The sequence below is a fragment of the Dermacentor andersoni genome, chromosome 3 (assembly GCF_023375885.2).
Source record: "Dermacentor andersoni chromosome 3, qqDerAnde1_hic_scaffold, whole genome shotgun sequence".
NCBI classification, from domain to species: domain Eukaryota; kingdom Metazoa; phylum Arthropoda; class Arachnida; order Ixodida; family Ixodidae; genus Dermacentor; species Dermacentor andersoni.
Genome location: NC_092816.1, coordinates 63,365,032 through 63,383,812, shown reverse-complemented (window position 1 = coordinate 63,383,812; position 18,781 = coordinate 63,365,032). Strand labels below are relative to the sequence as shown.

Here is an 18,781-nt window from a genome sequence, read left to right as displayed (position 1 = left end):
ACTGTGGTTTGTGCCGTTTGCACTTTTTAGCCGCGCAGTCTTTTGTAGGCAGCTGCGCCCTGCCTCCTGTGCGCATCGCACATGCTACGCTTTTTGCACTTCATGCGCATGTTGTTGCTCCCACACTGCCCGAAAAGCATGTGGGTATTTGACTGCAACATTCTGTTTATGTAGCGTGAAAACCTCAGGAACTTTTAACTGTGCCACCTTGCATGCAGCGCCATGTCTGAGCCTATGTCTTAGGACAGCTTCACCTTTGAGCAGGGTGGTGCACTAGTCAGTTTCTACAATCGCTGACTAAGCACCAGCGAAATTCGTACAGCTTGCCCTGTAGTGCTGAGTGCGCATGCATTCAGGTTCTGCACTTTGTAAATACTAGTACCGTACGTGTTTGTGCGGTGAGCTTTTGTTGCTGCCATGCCAGTTACGTATGTGGGCGATCTTTATTTATGTGAAAACTCGTATAGCTTTTTCATCGTGCAGCCTCACGTGTGGCTTGAATTCCAAGTCTGCGTCTGAGGACAGTCTAATCTTGTAACACCCCTTTACGGTGAACCAAGCATTGCAGCTCCGTGGTTACGTGGCAGCAATGACAAGTGAGGCAGCAAATGAAGCTAGAATAAACGTATCCCAACGTCGTTTCATACGGTGGCGAGCAAGTTGGCTATTTAAAGCAGACACATATTCATTTACTTCTTGCTGGTGTATGAACTGCACCAACGAAAAGTGGCCCCACATCTATAAAGAAAGGTGCACCACTTATACGAGAATATATGGTATGTCGGCATAACAGAAAGTGAAGAAAGTGGAAATGAAAGGCGGCGTTCTAGTAAGCCTTAACTTATTCATGTTTCCTTAGTCCACAATGGTGCTTTAACTGTGTGCTGCCATAAATGTAAAATCAGGCTTTCCGAGGCTGAAAAATGTATGTTGCTAGCAACTGCAGCTCACTGTATTCTTCCGGCCTACTGTACACATTAGAACACCATAAGGTCATTTGTGATTGCATCTTTGCTTAATACACTGAACAGAAATGAAAAAACAAGAAAGACATCTGAACACTTCCTTGGGGAGAATACATTTTACAAAACAAACTAAACAAGTAGTTTTCAAATGGTCATTCCACAAATCTTTAATTTAGGTTTGGCTACATATAAGACATATGGAACGAAAATTTTAGGCATAACATTAAAACACAGGAAGACAGCGATGTGGATTAGACAGCAAATGGGTGTAGCCGATATTCTAGTTGACATTAGGAGGAAAAACTGGAGCTGAAGAGGCCATGTAAAGCTTAGGGAAGATAATCAGTGGTCTTATTAGAGTTACAGAACGGGTGCCAAGGAAAGGAAAGTGCAGTCGAGGAGAATTAGGCAGTGTGACGAAGTTAGGAAATTTGCAGTCATAACTTGGAATCGGCTAGTGTAAGACCGGGGGTAATTGGAGATTGGTGAGAGAAGCCTTCATCCTTCAGTGGACATTAAAATAGGCTGATGATGACAACAACTTAACAGGTGAGTGTAAAATAATAGAAACAGGGTAAAATAAACGAGGGACGCATCAGCTCACCGCTCCTTTTCAATTTCCATGGAGAGCTGGGCCATGTCAGCGTCTGTGGTGAAGTCGCAGCTGATGCTGACCGGGGAATGCAGCATGGAACCGTCCAGGTTAAAGCTGCTATGGTCGAGGCCAGCTGGCAGGTTGGTTGTTGCTATTGTTGGCACGTCAGGCACCACAACCGAGTTCTCGTAAGTCTTCACCGCAAACAGTGTTGAGAAAGACAGAAAATGAGAAGAAAGGGGGTTAATCGACGGGCCCATTTTTATTAGTCATATCGTAAGAGGCCAACAAACACCGACACCAAGGACAACATAGGGGAAATGACTTGTGCTTAATAAATTAAATAAAGAAACAATAAATTAATAGAAATGAAAGTGGATGAAAAACCAACTTGCCGCAAGTGGGGAACGATCCCACAACCTTCGTCGACAGTTCAGCATTAACTCAGTTGTTGCAAGAAGTGCTTTAAGATGAACTCTACTGGGCAGAGTTCTGTGGTAAGATGAGCAGTTTGGTGTCCTTTTGTGGAGTTTCTGCCCATATTTCTGAGCACATTAGGTTTAATAAATTTCTCATAAAACTAATTTATGTTCATGTTCCTCTTAAAGAAACTCTACTGCATGCCGAACTATGACATCCATACGAGGGCCGAAAAATCCTTTGCATCACGGTGTTACGTAAAGCAGTTGAAATCTACAACTCTACATCAATGGTCAAGTCTCATTTTTTTAGCAATCTCAGGGAGGACTATGCAAGCTGCATCCACTAGCAATAGCTAAAGCCCCTCAATGTCTAAAAGCAGCGCCATCTTCACACCTCCCCCTCCACGCTTGTTCTTCCCCTGTCCCACACCTCTGGATCAATATTGGTGTCGCCAACATTGGTGCAACATAGAAGACGAGCTCGGGGATTTTTGCGCATGTCAGGTAGTCACTGGATTCGGGTGCTTGCAACTGGACCGTGATTTCTTTTGTTTCAGAAATTATGACTTTAATGCTTACTTCTATATTAGACATTCGAAAAGTATATCTACATTAGAAATTCGAAAAGCATGTGTTCCCTTGTTATCAAGGGAGCTTGGCATAGCGCTGGGAACACTGGCGGCAGTGTACAGCGAAGCATCCGGCGCCGAGTTGCTCGAAATCTTATGAAAGGGGTAGCGTGTTCGAATGAGATTGACCGAGACTACCACTCCAGATTGTAGTCAAGCACAAACTGAACCCACAGACCTTCCCGAAAATGTGCTCTGTCGCCATTTTGTAATGGCAATGATGCTGCGTCTGACAGCTCTGATGATAGACTGTTGTAAACACCGTGATAGTCGTTATGGTTTCACACTTGATTGCAATGTGCAGACAATTTACGGACCCATTTTCTCAGAAAAAAAGGTGCACATTACGTTCGTATAAATACAGTAGTCGCACACCACTTCACTAGCACAGCACATGAGGAGCACATTGCATTTCAAATCTTCTGTGAGAAATATACCTGTGTTTACTCTATGCAGGAATGTTGTTCAGTGAACTAAAGTACAAAATTAAAGTGTTCAGCTTTCAATTGAAGCTTCTGCAGTAACTTGAAGTCATATTCAGCAGACGGTTTGGCTGCAGTTCATTATGGAAAGTTAGCACAGCAGCTGCCAGCAAATAATATATTTTATAAAAGGGCAAATCAGAAAGTCTTTGCCCCTATATTTTATTAGCTCAAGTAAGGTACATACAGGTAATTACAAATATACACACTGTTCTACATACCTTACACTATTTTTCCACATAATTCCCACATTGGTTCAGACATTTGTCCAATTTGAGATGACCCTGTCGTCAGTCAGCAATGCATGTGGCCTCCCTGAACACTCTTCGTCATGCAAGTCTTCACGGCCTTTTGCGAACTCACAACACCACCACTTTACACTTCTCTAAGTGAGACACCTTTCCCCATACGTGGGCTGCATTTCCCTGTGGATTTCGATGAGCGTTCGTCCCCTTGCTCCAAAGAAAACGAATCACACTTCATTACTTGTACGCTGCAGACATGTGAAGCACAACTGCTATCTTCAACAACTTACAGCAGCGCCATGCCACGGAGCTATGACAGATAAGGCCGGGCTGGTCCAAGAAAGGTCCACTGCTGCGAATGGATAAGTTGACTTTGCATTTACAGCCATAGTTAGGCTAAAAAAAAATAGGGGCAATGACTTTCTGGTTTGCCCTCGTATCTGCAGTCGGAGATCGCATTCTTATGAAACAACTGCACTTGTATCAGTCCCAGTTTCTTTTCTGCTCTGGATAAGCTATGTTGCATTGTTGGAAAACAAGGCAGCAGCTGCATGTGGCGGGGCTGCACACGCCTTATCTTGAAAGCGATTGGGATGAATACAGAGCCTAGGTGTGCCGAGGGCTTATAACTTTATGTGTGCTGTGTTCTTGGCACTCAGTTCCCGTTGAAGCGGGATGTAGCACGAAGGTAAATTTGCTCGCTGTTACAGGTGTTTTCTTCACAGTAGTGTTCTGACAGTGAGTGTCTGTGGTCAAAGAGTCAGATGTGCTTATGTTTGCCTATGTGTACGTGACACCATGCTTGTTCATTAGTTAGTAAGCGAATATTTACAAGTTTATACGGCTGATAAGGCTACTATCTTTACTTCGTATAGCTGTCTAATAACTTCCTAATGCAATCAATGCTTCGCCTTTTGGGAGAAACTGCAACATTTTTACTGAGACCGAGACCAAAGTATCCTTTAAAAAGTATGGCGATGTAAAACTATGTAAAAAATATTCGTTATATCTGAAAGCAGTTCCAATAGGCAGCGTCGGAAAATTGTAAATTCGCTGAAATGGAGTCATTACTATAAAAAAACAACAACAACAACAAAAAAAAACGTCCCACTTTGGACAATACGTCCGTTTTATCCAAAACGTCCCACTTCTGAAACTTTCGTCGTGATGTCTAACTTTATTGCAAAGAGTGAGTGACGAACGTCCAAAGTAAAAAATGAACAAGAAAGGCGCAGTTTCGCATGAAAGGCGAAGCATTGATTGCGATAGCAACTTAAGCAAGATAAGCACGGCAGCAGCAGCGAATTGACCTTCGTGTTGTCTCTTGCTTCAGCGCAAACTAATCGTCAAAAGCACAGCGCATACGAGGCTACCGGCACTCGGTGCAGTTTGTGCACATTACAGATCGCTTTGAAGATGAGGCCCGTGCGAGCGCACACTTTGTCCACATCGCAGGTCGTTTTCAACATACGGCGTCGGCGCAGGCGAGTACATTTCCGCATCGCAGATCGCTTTGAAGATGAGGCCCGTGCGGGCGCAAACTTTGTTCACATAGCAGATCGCTTTCAAGATACGGTGCCCGTGCGGGCAACAGCAGCCTCCCCCCCCCCCCCCCCTCTTGTGCCTCGCGTGCTAAAGAAGACTGCACGTTTCCACCCCATCTTTCTCCCTCGTGTGTGCGGTACGGAGCTGCGATCATCAGCTGACCCTTGCAAGTCAGTTGTCAGCTCGTGTCGACACAGCAAAAATATGTTTTATACGTCCAATATTGAAAAAAATTTCCGATAATTTTGTCCGCTGTAGCCGATAGCCCGTTGTAATGCGGCCCACTAAAAGCGAACTTCGTTGTATTAATAATATAGGCAGAACAAAATAAGACTGAAATATGGTCTATTACAATAAGCGTAGACTTATCTGGGACTGCTACAAGTGTGTTTGACAGTACAGCGCAGTCAACTTATAGCGATACCAAGAAGAGTGAAAAATCCGATCATTATGACCAATCATTGCTGAATCTGGACTGCTGCAAAAAAAAACCCTGCCAAACGTACCTTTATAGCTCCAAAAACAAATTTGCCACTTGCGCTAAAAATAGACATTGTTAAAGTAGACTGGAAAATACGTTAACACCTCTAAACAGCACATCAAGCATTAGGCCGTTAGGTGCACTGAAATAGTCAGAAATCTGCACTTGCTTTTGCGGGAGTTTCAGGTTCACAACTGCGGTGTCCAGCTGCTGTGCGAGCAATAGCGCCAATAAATTAGTGCGCATGAAGTCAATGAGCGACACGATCGACGACAGTGCATTTCGGGTGAATATCTAGGTTGGTGTCAAAGACACCTCCGCTGCCTGTCGAGACAATGATTGCCCCGTCGAAGATCTCTTCGCATAACGAGGCAGCACTATCTGCGCTCAGAAACTTCTCCATCGAAGCACCATCTGTTTCATCGGCCGCAGTGACATGCATCCAGAGGTCGGTAATGTCAGTGGGTTCCACCATGTTGGTTCCAAGGGGTACGCCGAGGCGCACAAAGCCAGCCCACCTTTTCTGTTGATTGGCATGGCCCCTGGTTGCAGCTGTCATGATCGCAGTGCTCTGCATGAGCTCTTATTTTGAATCTTGCAAAATTTGCAGCTTCATCCAGGGTGACAAAACATTGCACTCTGTCGTCATTGTCTTCTATCAACTTGGCTGTCCGGTGCTGCTTCTGCGGCACATTTCCGTGCTTGCTGAGAAGAGGGCTAAGGGTGAGTTCCACTTCGCTTCTTGATTTTTTTTCCTTTTCCCATGGGTAACTTTATCGTGGGCAAGTCCTTCAATGCTTCTTGTGATGAAAAGTATTGAAGAACCCTGATCATGGGCGACAAGGACGCGAGGCGGCTGGCGCCATATTGTGGCACACCGTGGCATCTAGCAATGCTCTCCGTGGCTTTCGCAATGAGCGCACGGGCGAGACGCACTGTGCGGTTGATGGTGGCAGATACGAACTCGCGTAGGCAAATGTATTTCCCCATCTTGGCATAGTTCGTTTAATGGGAACTTAGAAATGCAAATTTCACAATTATTCTGCAAGGAAAATGCCGTCCAGAAGACAAAATATTGATTGCTATATCTGATATGTGGTGAATAACGTATCATTATATATGTTGTTTCTTCTCATAGGCCTAATGTAAGCTGACACTCTTAAGTCAGCTCATCGTCATAACTGATACAGTTGAACTTCGATATAATGAAGCTGTACTTGCAGCAAGAACTTTGTATGGCTAGTAAATATACCAAAACACTATAAAAATTTCGTTACACTTCAAATTGCATTAATTCAAGGTTTTACAGGTTCGACATTAAAAAAAGCTTCACAAATTCATGGGCATTCCTGGTGGATAGTATCTTGTGAGTAAGCACTTATTAATGAATCGAAAGAAGGTTCGGCCATAACAGCGAGGTTATGAGCGCGAACGCGTGAGGTGCAGATTGCACAGACACCAGTGTATCGATGCGGCCTACATCGTCCGTGATTTGTGCATACTGTGTTGTGCAGCGGCGTACATCTTGGATGCCATGGCTGACCGTGCTTAGTGCCTGCAACCGGTGCCCACAAATTAAAAACAAAAGGGTAAGAAGACATGGATATTCGTCCTGAGCAAAAAGGATGAAAAAGAAAACGATGAAAGAAAGAAAGAGTTTTGCCAGAAAGGGAGAGCATTGATTATGTGAACACCAACAACAGACTTGCGGGAACCCAAGGCGCATCAAGGCACCAAACGTCTCGGCTCGCTCGTTGCACTTGCGGCAGTGAGATTACTTCCAAGATAAGGCACATGGCCCGTGCATGGATGTGTGCGAGGAGGAGATGCGCGGGCTAGGAGGAAAAGGCAGATAGGTGCTGTGTTCTTGTCCCCCCAGCGCGTGCCCAATCACGTAACCACGCGTTCACTCCCTCCACATGTCCCTTGTGCAGATGTAATCGTCAGCTATAGTGTTTCTCTGAACACTCCATGGCCTGCACAAGTTGTTTACCGACGCTACAAATGGCGCAGCGGTGTTTCCTGCCTTCCACATCCCGGTGCGCGCGCTTTGATGGCGTTTTTGCCGCTCCATCGTTTCATGCAGAAGGACAATTTAACTTTTGGCTTGGCCAACATTTTTATAGTGTTTTGGCAGATTTTCTAGCCATACAGGCTAGTACATGCTTTAAATGGCCAAAAATTTCACTAAATTGAAACCGCGTCATGAAATTACTTCGTTATATTGCGAAAAGGCAAGTTATGGTTTTTAATGCAACTACGATCGGGAAATGGAAATAGTTCGTTGCATTGTGAATATCGTTAAATCGAGGTTCGTTACATGCGGTACTGCTGTAAGTGGACTGCTCTGTACATAAAAGCTAGAAATGTGAGGATAAACAAAATACACAAAGGAGGGCTGTTCAGATCTGCGAGCTAGCTGACTCCCAACCATTACAAAGCACATACCGTCCGTACTTCATAGGGGCTCCCGAAGATTCCCAAAAGCTTCTCTTTGGCTTGCTTCTCAGCTAGGCGAGCCTGGAAGAGCTCATCCTTCAGCTGATGAGCCTCCTGGGCTCTGCAAAATGCACGCATGAATAGCACGGTAAATGCAAAGAGGCTCCACATTGCTCCCGGAAACTGGATTGAACCCACCCACATGCAACATCAACGGAAGCCTGAACCACTTTTTATACAAGTTGAGAAACGTATTTGAAGTTAAAATAGACTATTCCACAAATACTTTGCCACAAAGAGTACTTCAATAAGTTCAGCAGAAGTGGGGTTAATCCCCTTCGCGGTGCTTCTGCTCTTTCTTCAATGCCTTGCACTACGAGGGCTGCGGTGGAGCGGGGCACGCCCACAACGCTCTGCCCTTCTGAATGACACCATGGCACACAGCTCAAATTTGATTTCGTATGTTCATATCGACACCACTATCTCTGATTTTGGCTCTTACGATGCATCAAGGGCATTTGTCCTCAGCGCACCACAGTGCGCTCAACCAGTGGCAGACCAGAGCTGCATAAAACTGTAGTGTGTATGCGCAGCGTTTGCTTTGTGCACGACAGCGATTGAGTGCGTGGTCATGCATATATGTTCCAGTCTGGACGCAATGCGTGGTGCGGACCAGCTTAGTCACCTGCCAGCTTGACCGACGGATGGTTGGATGTGTTCAGGCCACACTGAACTTGCACATTTTCAAGCTCAATGCGAAACGAAGTCTGCCAAGGCGTCTAGCCAGGAGCAAGTGGGCGCTGGTGAGCGTGCATGTGGTCTGACCTTAAGTTTGGCGTGGTTTGAGGCTAGCCGAGTGTCCAAGCTAATCGAAATTAGCAAGACTTGAGAGCTGCGACACTGATAACCAGGGTGGCCAAAGTTTAATTCCTATGCGGGTGGCGGCGTCCGAGCGCGAGTAGACGATGGTTGGCTTCTTTGGACGTACTTTATAACTACTGAAAACTGAAACGCAGATTTTTGCTGAATTCAGCTGGTTTGTTAAACTGCGTCAACAAATATGCACAGTAACATCAGGAAGACGCACATTGATCATAGCACCCTTCTTGATTGATGTAAGCCAATAGCAGCCCCGTATGGGAATATGCTATATTATGAAATAAAGCAGCCCCAAAAAAGTGAGGAGAAGGCCTGTGTTGAAAAGAGAGAGTTTGAGAAAAACTTGACTTTGTGCTCAGCTTGTGAGCTCCTTGCACTGTGCACGACTGCAAAACTTGGCTGAGATGTTCACAGCAGCATAAGCTATCCGTGGAGTGTGCTTTTTAACCAAACCCGAGGGGTGGTTCAGGATCCCTTTGAATCAAGTCACAAAATTTTACTTAACTTTAATTGCCCCTATAAGTACTTCACATAACTCAGCACTTCGCAAAAACCCATCTAGCAAGGAAGGAACATCATTGGAACAAAACATGAATATGTTGAATAAAAATATTGAAATACAGATTCTGACATTTTGGGGCCCATAGTGCTCCCTTTTTCATCTTCGGCAACTCTCTTTCTTGGCGATCTAACTGCTCTGTGGGGAAAGGCCATAGGATTTACTGACATTGTGAACAAGGGACACTATATATATAGGCTTTCATATGTCAGAACCTATATTTTAATATTTTAATTTGGCAAATACATGTTTAATTTTAATCATGTACCTCCCTTTTGTCGATTCATGTAGATTCAGAAAGGAAACCATGTATCAAACAAAGGATTACACCAGTGTGATATGTACGCTAGGTTCTTTAAAAAAAATCATGCAAAACTTATTGACATGCTTGGCCATTTCATTGCATTCCCTCCCTTATATATCTCCTTTGAATCAATCATTGCACGAACATATTCATGCAGGCCAGTGCAACATATGAAGCACTTGCAATACTTGGCCTGTTATGGCCAACAGTGTACCATGATCTTTTTACTTTCTTTTTCCATTGGTCAACTAATGGACTGGCTTTGCTCAATCATTCAAAGAAACCTGTCTACGGTGGCTTTCATATTCTATGATCCCATAGTGTGAACCATGACATGATAAAGAATGCCCAAAAAGGACTGAACTGCATGGAAGGGCAAACGGGTGTAGAAGAGCTCCCTTAATGAAGTTCTTGGGCACTCAGACAACTGCAAAGCAGTACCACAACACTGTGGCAATGACATAACATTATGACCGCTACACACGTTAAGCAGGCACACTTCACTCAAAAAAGTCACGTCCCAAAGCAGGGCTCGTAAAAAAGGACTCGCCTCCTTTCAGACTCCTCGATCATACGTGCTGCCAACTGTTCCGCTTCCCGTGCTTTGCGCTCCATCATTATTTTTTCTTCTTCTGTCTGCAATGTGATTGCATGAACCCGGTTAGTCAGAGTAGACACACACTTTGTTTAGCCAGTGCCAAAAATAGCCAGTGCTATTTTTGGCACGGTCATTCAATGTAAAGTAATACAAAATGAATGTCATGGTCATTTGCATAGGCTCCCTTCACTGCACTGCATTGCTATGTGATCGGCTGTGTGAAATGGGCTATGTAAAACAAGTTTTCTCCAAACAAACATGCTATATGGTAAATGTGCATGTACACTAAAAAAAAAAAAAAAATGCAGACAGTAAATGGTTGTAGCAAAGAACGAATGCGGATCAGAGTAGTAGATAGAAGCTTTTAACAATGTTAACAATAATGGGTTTTAAAAAGTTTTCATAACACAACAAACTTTAAGGTTTGCACCCCTTACAAATCTTCGGATCCTACATGATATATTTCTGTGCATACTACTTCTTCCATCTATATGGCCCCGTAATTAGCCACCCTACCCTACCATATAATGTCAGTATTTTGCATTATAAACACATTCTGCAATTCAAACACAGTATGATGAACCCATCAAGATTGAAGCTGCTTTCCTAAGTTGCCAATTTCATGATAATCAATAACAAGTTCAAGGCCTTCCTCATGCCCTCAGATTTATTAATAAGCAAATTGAAAACTCAGAAAGTCAACTCGTTTTTCCTTCTGCATATGAATTTGCTTAATTTGCAATGTTCATTTTCATACTGCAAATTGTGCGCCTTATTTTGCAGATACCTGTCCCATGTAAGGTGTCTGAAAAGTTGCTGCCTACTTTAAATTTCCTCTTAATACGAGAATCTTCATGAGCCAAACTTTATTTCATATGATAACAAACACAATTTTTATGCAGCCCTAAAGCTGCACAGGCCACAATATTGTCAACACGTTTGCCTGAACATTCAGGTATAGCCTCCTCAGATTGCACTGGAACAGCTGAGGAATGTTTGCAAGAACATACTGCATTCATGTTTACACCTTATCTACAGTAGGTGGCTTGGTTCAACAAATTTGTTCCTTCACTTAGCTCTTATGACTTAGCACTTATTATGTGAGAAATTTGCGAAAGGTCAAATCAGTGCTACAAGAAGGCAGGTGAGCCCAGTCACAGCTGGTAAGCCATTGTGATATTTATACAGTCTGCTGTCTGAGTGAAACAGCATTTGCTACTGCTACTGTCTGAAGAATAGAAAAATTCTTATTCCCTGCTATTCATGATGCAAGTTTGATTTTCTCAAATTATAAAAAATTAATACACTTGATTTTGTGGATGCTGAATAGACCTAAATGGCACACAAAATAAGAAATAAGTTGCCCCTTCGCTCTCGGTTTCACTAACGGCAAAAATTCACTTTGATTCGGAGAGTCAGGCACTTAGACATTCTGTGACACGCGGGGCACAACAAACTTCAGAGAAGGGGCCACATTTCCTTGCATTAGAAACATGACCAAGAGGTTTGTGCTGAATCTGCCAAGTGTTAGATCCTATTAATGGCCTGTCAATATAGCCAAGGCCAGCCTACCTTGATGGCACTGATTTTAATTCGCTGAATCTCGGCTTCTGCCTCTGCTGCCTTCTGCGTGAGCAGCATGGCCTCCTCTTCTGCCACCCGAGACTTTTCCGCTAGAAGTTCGGCAGTTTCCTCTGACCTCCTCTGCGAAATACAAAACAGGATGGTATGCAAATAAGAATGTGAATAGGATATGCGGAGTGGTGAAACATCTGCAATTACAAGTAAGCTGCGGTCAACGTTCTCGTAATCAAACCTGACGAGAACTGGTGGGAGCTACAAAGCAAGAAGGGAGTGGGAATCGGGTCAGAGGAAAGGAGGAACAAGGTGATCTCAAAATAAAGTGGGCAACATGACACTCAAGAGAGATATTAAAGTCGAGAGAAAGCGAAAAAGAAGTTAAGCGAGGTTAGCGAAAAGGGCACAGTTAATGCAGGGCTGCTGTTAGATGACCTGCACTCCAAGCGGCACAACCAATTAGGCAGAAGCGACAGACCGCCACCAACACCAAGAAAGTGCAAAGGTGGCCCTTGACCTTACTACGGCAAGATGCTGGGTAAAGAATGAGGCTGAAGAGACAACATGAAAATCTATTCATAAGGGCTAAATTATCGCCACAAAATAACAGAGATTCAGCAACAACAAAGCTGGTGGAGATCACGGCGACAGAGATCCCCCTGTCGAAATAAAGAGAGCTTCCAGAGCTTACAGTGTGACTTTATATCCTATCTTGCAAAGTCAGACACTTCCTTAATAAGTAGGACCTTATTCAAAATGCAGCAGTTTTGAAACAGTTATGCAAGTTAGCAATTTGGTGATAAAAGGTCTCTGAAACACTTTTCTAACTAATCATAGTATGACATCAGTGTCAAATTATGTCGCCCTACAATTGTTCTGCCAAAAAAAATTTTTCAAATCCTTCAAGCACAAGTGACATTAGATGTAGTCATTGGACCAATCAGCGGCTTTCTCTCTTTTTGTTACCCCTAGCGTGATGGAAGCTACACACGGGAGACTGCAAGGGGGCACAAGGGAGCAATGTCCCACTGGCTGCACCCAAAGGTTGAACGCAAGACAGCTCATGGCGGCACCCCGTGGTGGCAGCCCCAGTATTTACACTATGTTTTTCTTTTGAAGGCCGCATGCGGTCCAGCTGCTTGCAATGATGCTGCATGACGACATTACGGAAGCAAGATCAAGTGATTTTTTGCTACTTTTGACATGAGATTGTAAATTCCTTGCAGCATGCAGTGCAACAATATTTGGCTCATATGTTCACAGGAGCCCTGTTGACAGTTAGGCAGATCAGGGCCCTTTTAATGTACAAGCCAGAAATACACGTAATCTGTGATGACTACCTGTCTTCCTTGCATTCGTTTAGACAGTGGGGAAAGAACTAACTTGCGAAATTTGCACGAATAAAACTGCCTAGTCAAGAACATTATTGGGCTTCACGGTTTACTGAACCACACTGCTGCTGCTGCTAAAACAGGTAAGCAAATGAATGTGTCAAAAATACTCTGTCTATTACTGTTGCAGAACATGAAAGAAATTTATGTCATCCGACAGATATCTTGAGGCACGGCTCGAGACAAAAAGAAAGGCAGACGCAAAAACAAACGCTAGCATCTTCACAAATTGCACTAAACAAAAGGCACACTCCCTGGTGCTACGAGCTTACCAGGGCATCATGTGCTGCCCTAGCTTCCTCCTGGTAGTGCAGCAGCCGCTGTTCCAACTCTGCCTTCTCTTTCTCAACTTCCTCGCGGAGCTGCTTCTCGCGGGTCAGCTTGTTGCGCTCCGTCTGTACACACAGATGCATAAGAAAATTACCCAGCTTCCAAAAAAGCCTAACTGTTATACTGGTACCACAGCACTTAAGCAACACAGACATCGAAAGGACAGGCATGGATGATGTACATCTGTCCCTTTTACTTTGTGTGTGTGTGTGCCTGCCTCACTAAAGTTGGCTAGCATCAGACAAGTTAGCCAGAATTACCTTCTCCTAAATGCTGTAGCAAGCAAAGTATTAGTATGCATAAACCGGTGTCTGTCTGTTTGCCTCTCTCAGTCAGTGTGCACATCAGCAGATGTGCATGTGTGCGCAGGCACCTGCCAGATACTTGCAAGAACTTTCAGAATGCACATTCAGTGGATTAAAAGGTTAAACAGTTACAAACAGCTGGCTTTGCGCACAAGCATTCAATTGGACATTTCTGTCTTCCCCTCGGTGTGTGAAAAAGCGGTCAGCGACTGTGTTTGCATGTTGTGCACCATCAAGACAAAACTTGCCTGCCGCCGCAGTTTCTCTTCTTTGGCCTGCGCTTTCATCTGCTGCACCTCCATTGAATCTGGCTTCCGGCGACGCATAAACAAGTCATGGTTGCCAATGCAGAGATCCAGAATCTAGGGGCACAAATCAGGCAGGAATGGCTAAGCTACAGCTGAACGCAATTAAAAGTACACAAGTAGCAATCACTTCTATGAAATGATACAAACTTCACAGTGCAATAGCTGCACAAGATTCAAATGAAAGATGAAAGAAAGAGAAAACCCAGGAGGAAGGGCAAAAAAAGCAGGAGCCAATCTATGCTACCATAGTTACCTGAATCTAATGAGGACATTTTTTCTGCAAAAATGGGTTAGAAAATTGCCTAAGCACTGCAATCGGGTACATCAGATCATCACTTGAATACCCTAAAGGCCCCATTTAGGGGTGATACACAAAATGGGTGGGTCGCTCAAAAAAGACAGTCCTACGCATATTGTTACGGAAGCATAAAAGAAGAGAGAAGAAGATCGCGGGACGCTGGCTGCTGCGTGTTGTTGGTGGTCAGCCATCTTAACTAATCCGACTCATTTTGTATATATATCGTAAATACACTCTTTCTATACTCCCAACATCCCCGTAACATATTCACCGTAATGTGTTCACGGCAACATGTGACCAGCAACTGCATTGAGAAAGTCGGATGAAGGTGTTATTGTCAAGACGTCACGAGAAAGGTCACTACAGACTGACTGTCAGAGAAAAAAATGAAGCAGGAAAAGTAGCAAAAGGATACAAAACCAAAACCGCACTTGTGGCATTGGCAACAGTGGATAGCCAGGACCATTAGGGGCAATGTCATCACCATCACAACACGGTGGCAGAACATGTTTTGTGAAGGTTGCTGTGGGTTCACTTTGTGCTTGGTTGCCATCTGTGTACTTGGTACACGGGGCCAGTCAAGCACAAATGGTGACGACCCGCCGATTTCATTACAAAAGTGGATTTTAAAAAATTTCCCTTCTGTGAAGGTAAATTCTACACTTCTCATTCTTTGCGATTATGAAAATGGGGGCAGGTCTGAGAGTATAAATGTAGGCACATGGGTGCTTTTCCATATGCAATGTTTCTCACCAAAACTGTTGATGGATGTTGCTTCAGATGAAAAAGGCTCATTCTGTACATATGACTGCTCTTGTTTAGCACCAAATTTCTTTTCTCTTCAACAACTCTCATTCTTACTTTTATTTTCTGTTCTTTAATAAGAGCTCACAATGACGAACATTCAAGAGATGGATGTAACTTACCAGTTTGTTCATTCGTATCTTAGATGAGTAAAACTGAAAACAGGGTGCACTCTTGTCAACGGGCTTGATATTGAACTGCAATAAGAATAGACACAAGGCTAGTGAATATCGTTAAAATTATATGGTACTAGAACTAAAGTTTGAAAGAAGCACAATCTGCAAGTTACAAGGTTAGACAGTGAACAAGAGGAAACATAGAAAGACATGAATCTGCCTGGAGATTGTGTCAAATGGCATGGTCACTATCTATCAAGTCTATTAAGAACGAGTGTAGTGACCCAGCAGCTGCTCTAATGTTTAAAAGTTACCAGTAGTAACGTCACAATATAGAGAGTACTAACGTTTGGGTTGTCGGGGTGTTGATATTTATCGCCCGGCACAAGAAGCAACTGCATACCGTATTTAGTCGAATCTAATGTACACCTTTTTTCCGGTAAAACGGGTCCAAAAATTGCGCGTGCATTAGAAACGAGTACGACGCTAAATCTGTGTTACCATATCGCCATTTCCATTTCAAAATGGCCGCCTCATACGCGCTTCGACCCCCGCTGCCGTAGCTTCCTCCTTGTGCTGTAGTATGTGTGCTTCGGCAATGCTTCCTTTGGCTTAGGTTAATGCATCATCCGTCTTCCAGGTCTTCCTGTTTTCTGTGTTTGCTCTATCAGCATGGAAGTGCTGACTACAAAGACATGCCGAGTTTATCACGATGCCGCAATTAAAAGGAAAGCGATCACATGTGCGGAGACGGACGGAAATCGGGCCTCATAATGGGCTTTCAGAGTTCCCGAAACTTGTGTGCAGGACTGGCGCAAACAGGAGAGGCGTTCTACACCAGTGGCTGCTATGCACGGCGCAGCCGCACGGCTCCTATGTTGAAAGTGATCTGTGATGGAGACAAGAGTCCATGCATCTAGGCTCGCCGCGCTGTGTTATTGTCGCTTAGTTCGCGTTGAAGCGAGAGGCCGCACAAAGGACAATTCCCTCGCTTCTGATACCGCACTTCCTCACTCCAGCGTTTTGATAAAGAGTTTCTGCGGTTACTGAGCGAGACGTGTTCATGTTTGCTTAAGCGCGCGACACCATGCTTGTTAATTTTGTCAGTAAGCGAATATAGAAAAGTTTATATGGCCAATAAAACTACTATCCTTACTTTTCGTATAGCTGTCTACTAATTTGCTATCGTAATAGATGCTTTGCCTTTCGGGCGAAACTGCGACTTTTTTATTTATCACAACTTTAGTGCATTGGGAGTAAATCTTTTTTTCCAAACAAAAGAAAGTTGCATTTCTGTACGAAAAAATGAGGTGCACGGTACTGTAAAGGACTTTCGTCTTTTTAGGTCACGGCAAACGGGTGCGCGTTACAATTGAGGGCGGTTTTCTTTCCTTTCTTTTGTCACAGTAAACGGGTGCATGTTACAATCGAGGGCGCATTACAGTCGAGTAAATATGGTATATTAGAACACTCATGATTTTTGTAGCCAATTCTATTTGTTGTCTATGTTGTCATTGAACATTGAGTAATCAAACTGTATGTGTGATGTGCATAGTGTTGTGATATATAGTACTGAAATACTACACAGTCGAACCCACTTATAACGATACCCGTTTTAACAATATATCGGTTATAACAATGAGAAGCTGCTGAACTGTCGACTTTTGTATGTTTCCCATGGTGAAATAACTCGCTTACTACAATGACCCGATGCCGCATTATCGGTTATAATGATGAAGTCTGGCTGCTGGCTGTCTAAGCTGAAAGGTAGTGAAATACGAAATCCTTGATAAGAAAAAAAGAAAAGGAGAAATTCGAGCCGCTGCACGTTGGGCTGCTACTCCAACAGCCGCCGCGCGATCATTTTCCAGCCATCTCCTCGTACCTCTCTCCCATTGCCCTTCCACCCCTCCAAACACAAATGGGCTGCGCCCAGAGCTCTACGCTGCCCCACCCTCCGAAACACGAATGGACCGTGCCAATTGCGCCACAAGAGATTGCTCGCATGCTCGCTGGCTCCTCCTCATTCCTCATTCAGCGCCATTCTGCAAACAGCTAAATCACTCGCGTTCGTCATTGTTGGTTGCGTTGAAGAGTTCCTGGCCACGCGGTTTTTCGCCTCGCTTGACTCGCCGCTGAAACGGAAGATGGCTGATCCGCCCACTGATCATCAGCAATGCACGACGTTGCCAGTGAAAAGAAAGCGCACTGCTATAGATTTGAAAACTAAGTGCTTCTAACCGATGAGACGATCGTCGCAAACATGCTTGGATCAGGTAGCGACGGTGATGACAGCAGCGATGCTGCGATAGGGCAGGCTGCCTCAATGTTGTCCTCACAGGAGGCCTGGCAGATGATTCAGTCCCTCCAGAGCTTTGTTCTTGTGAGAAACATTCTGCTGCACTACGTGAAGCACTTGGATGCCTTGAAAAAAGATGTCTGCAAGCTTCACATTACGCATGCAAGGCTGACGGACATAGGCTTTTCTCGTGCAAGCCAGTGAAAAGTACGTGGCGAGATGCTTGTGGCAATCTCTCCTCATCGTTTCTTCTGTATTTCTCAAGCTGACAGGCTGTGCGGCAGCCTTCTCGTAATTTTTAAAAGGCCCCTTTTAGGGCCACCAAAGCGATGCCTCGGCGGTGCTCGTATATCGCTTGGCGCTCGTGACACCTCTTTGCAGTTATTATAGCAATGCCATTCTTTAACGCTGACAGCCGTGGCTTGTTACACACGGAGCGCCCAGGAAGCAATTAAACGAGTGAACACAATCAGCAGCTGGGTGGAGGAAGGTGATGGAGAGGGGCACTGGCCTCCTCACCAATATAGTTTTCTGACGTGAGCTCTGCCATGTCCCTATTTTGATTTTTTCATGCAACCTGGTTATAACAATGGAATTTTTGTGGCACTTTAATATTGTTATAAGTGGGTCCGACTGTACACTGTATTTACTTATACTGTATTTACTCACATAATGAACACATTTGCACAATGAACACATCCCCACTTTTCTAATCAAGAAGTCTTTTTTCTTTTTCTTGAATAATGATCATACCCTGAACTTGCTGCCATGAAGTAGGAGACACGCTATGTTTTGGAATCTGATATGGCGTCCGGTGGATCTGACGGTGTGCGACGCCATGTCCGATGCCGTGTCGGGTGCCGAATTGTACCGTGTCTCCTAATTTTATTACGAGAGCAATTATATGGACGCTCCAGGTACATTTTTGCCGTCATCGTCTTCGTCATTGCCACAGGCTGCATGGTGTAGGTGTGAGTGAAAGCGCACGTGGGATTCCGACAATCGCAGCTCAATCTAGCATGACATCTTTTGTCACGCAAAAGGCCCTGGGAGGGAGGGGCAGCAGTGTTGTACTCTAGCAGCAACTGCGTATTGCACAACTGCACCCGAGAGGCACCAACGATCGCAGCTCAATCTCCTGTGTACAAGGAAGGAAAGTGGGAAGGAAGCATGCAGTCTTGCGTTGCGTGCATGGCGCCGGGGTAAGGG

At 44.4% G+C, this 18,781-nt stretch overlaps 1 protein-coding gene across 2 annotated transcripts in view; it reads right to left on the bottom strand.

Annotated features, from left to right (window-relative positions):
* Mer (ezrin/radixin/moesin family protein merlin) overlaps positions 1-18,781 on the bottom strand; it is a 51,263-nt gene that overhangs the window by 19,875 nt on the left and 12,607 nt on the right. The window contains exons 8-14 of one of the 2 annotated variants that reach the window (XM_050194574.3): positions 15,280-15,354; positions 13,996-14,109; positions 13,385-13,507; positions 11,716-11,847; positions 10,096-10,181; positions 7,822-7,924; positions 1,570-1,754 (exon numbers count right to left, since the gene is read on the bottom strand). In XM_050194574.3, the coding sequence (XP_050050531.1) occupies positions 1,570-1,754; positions 7,822-7,924; positions 10,096-10,181; positions 11,716-11,847; positions 13,385-13,507; positions 13,996-14,109; positions 15,280-15,354 (818 nt within the window). Of the gene's footprint in view, positions 1-1,569; positions 1,755-7,812; positions 7,925-10,095; positions 10,182-11,715; positions 11,848-13,384; positions 13,508-13,995; positions 14,110-15,279; positions 15,355-18,781 lie in introns of both variants that reach the window. The other variant, XM_050194573.3, reaches the window with a different exon arrangement.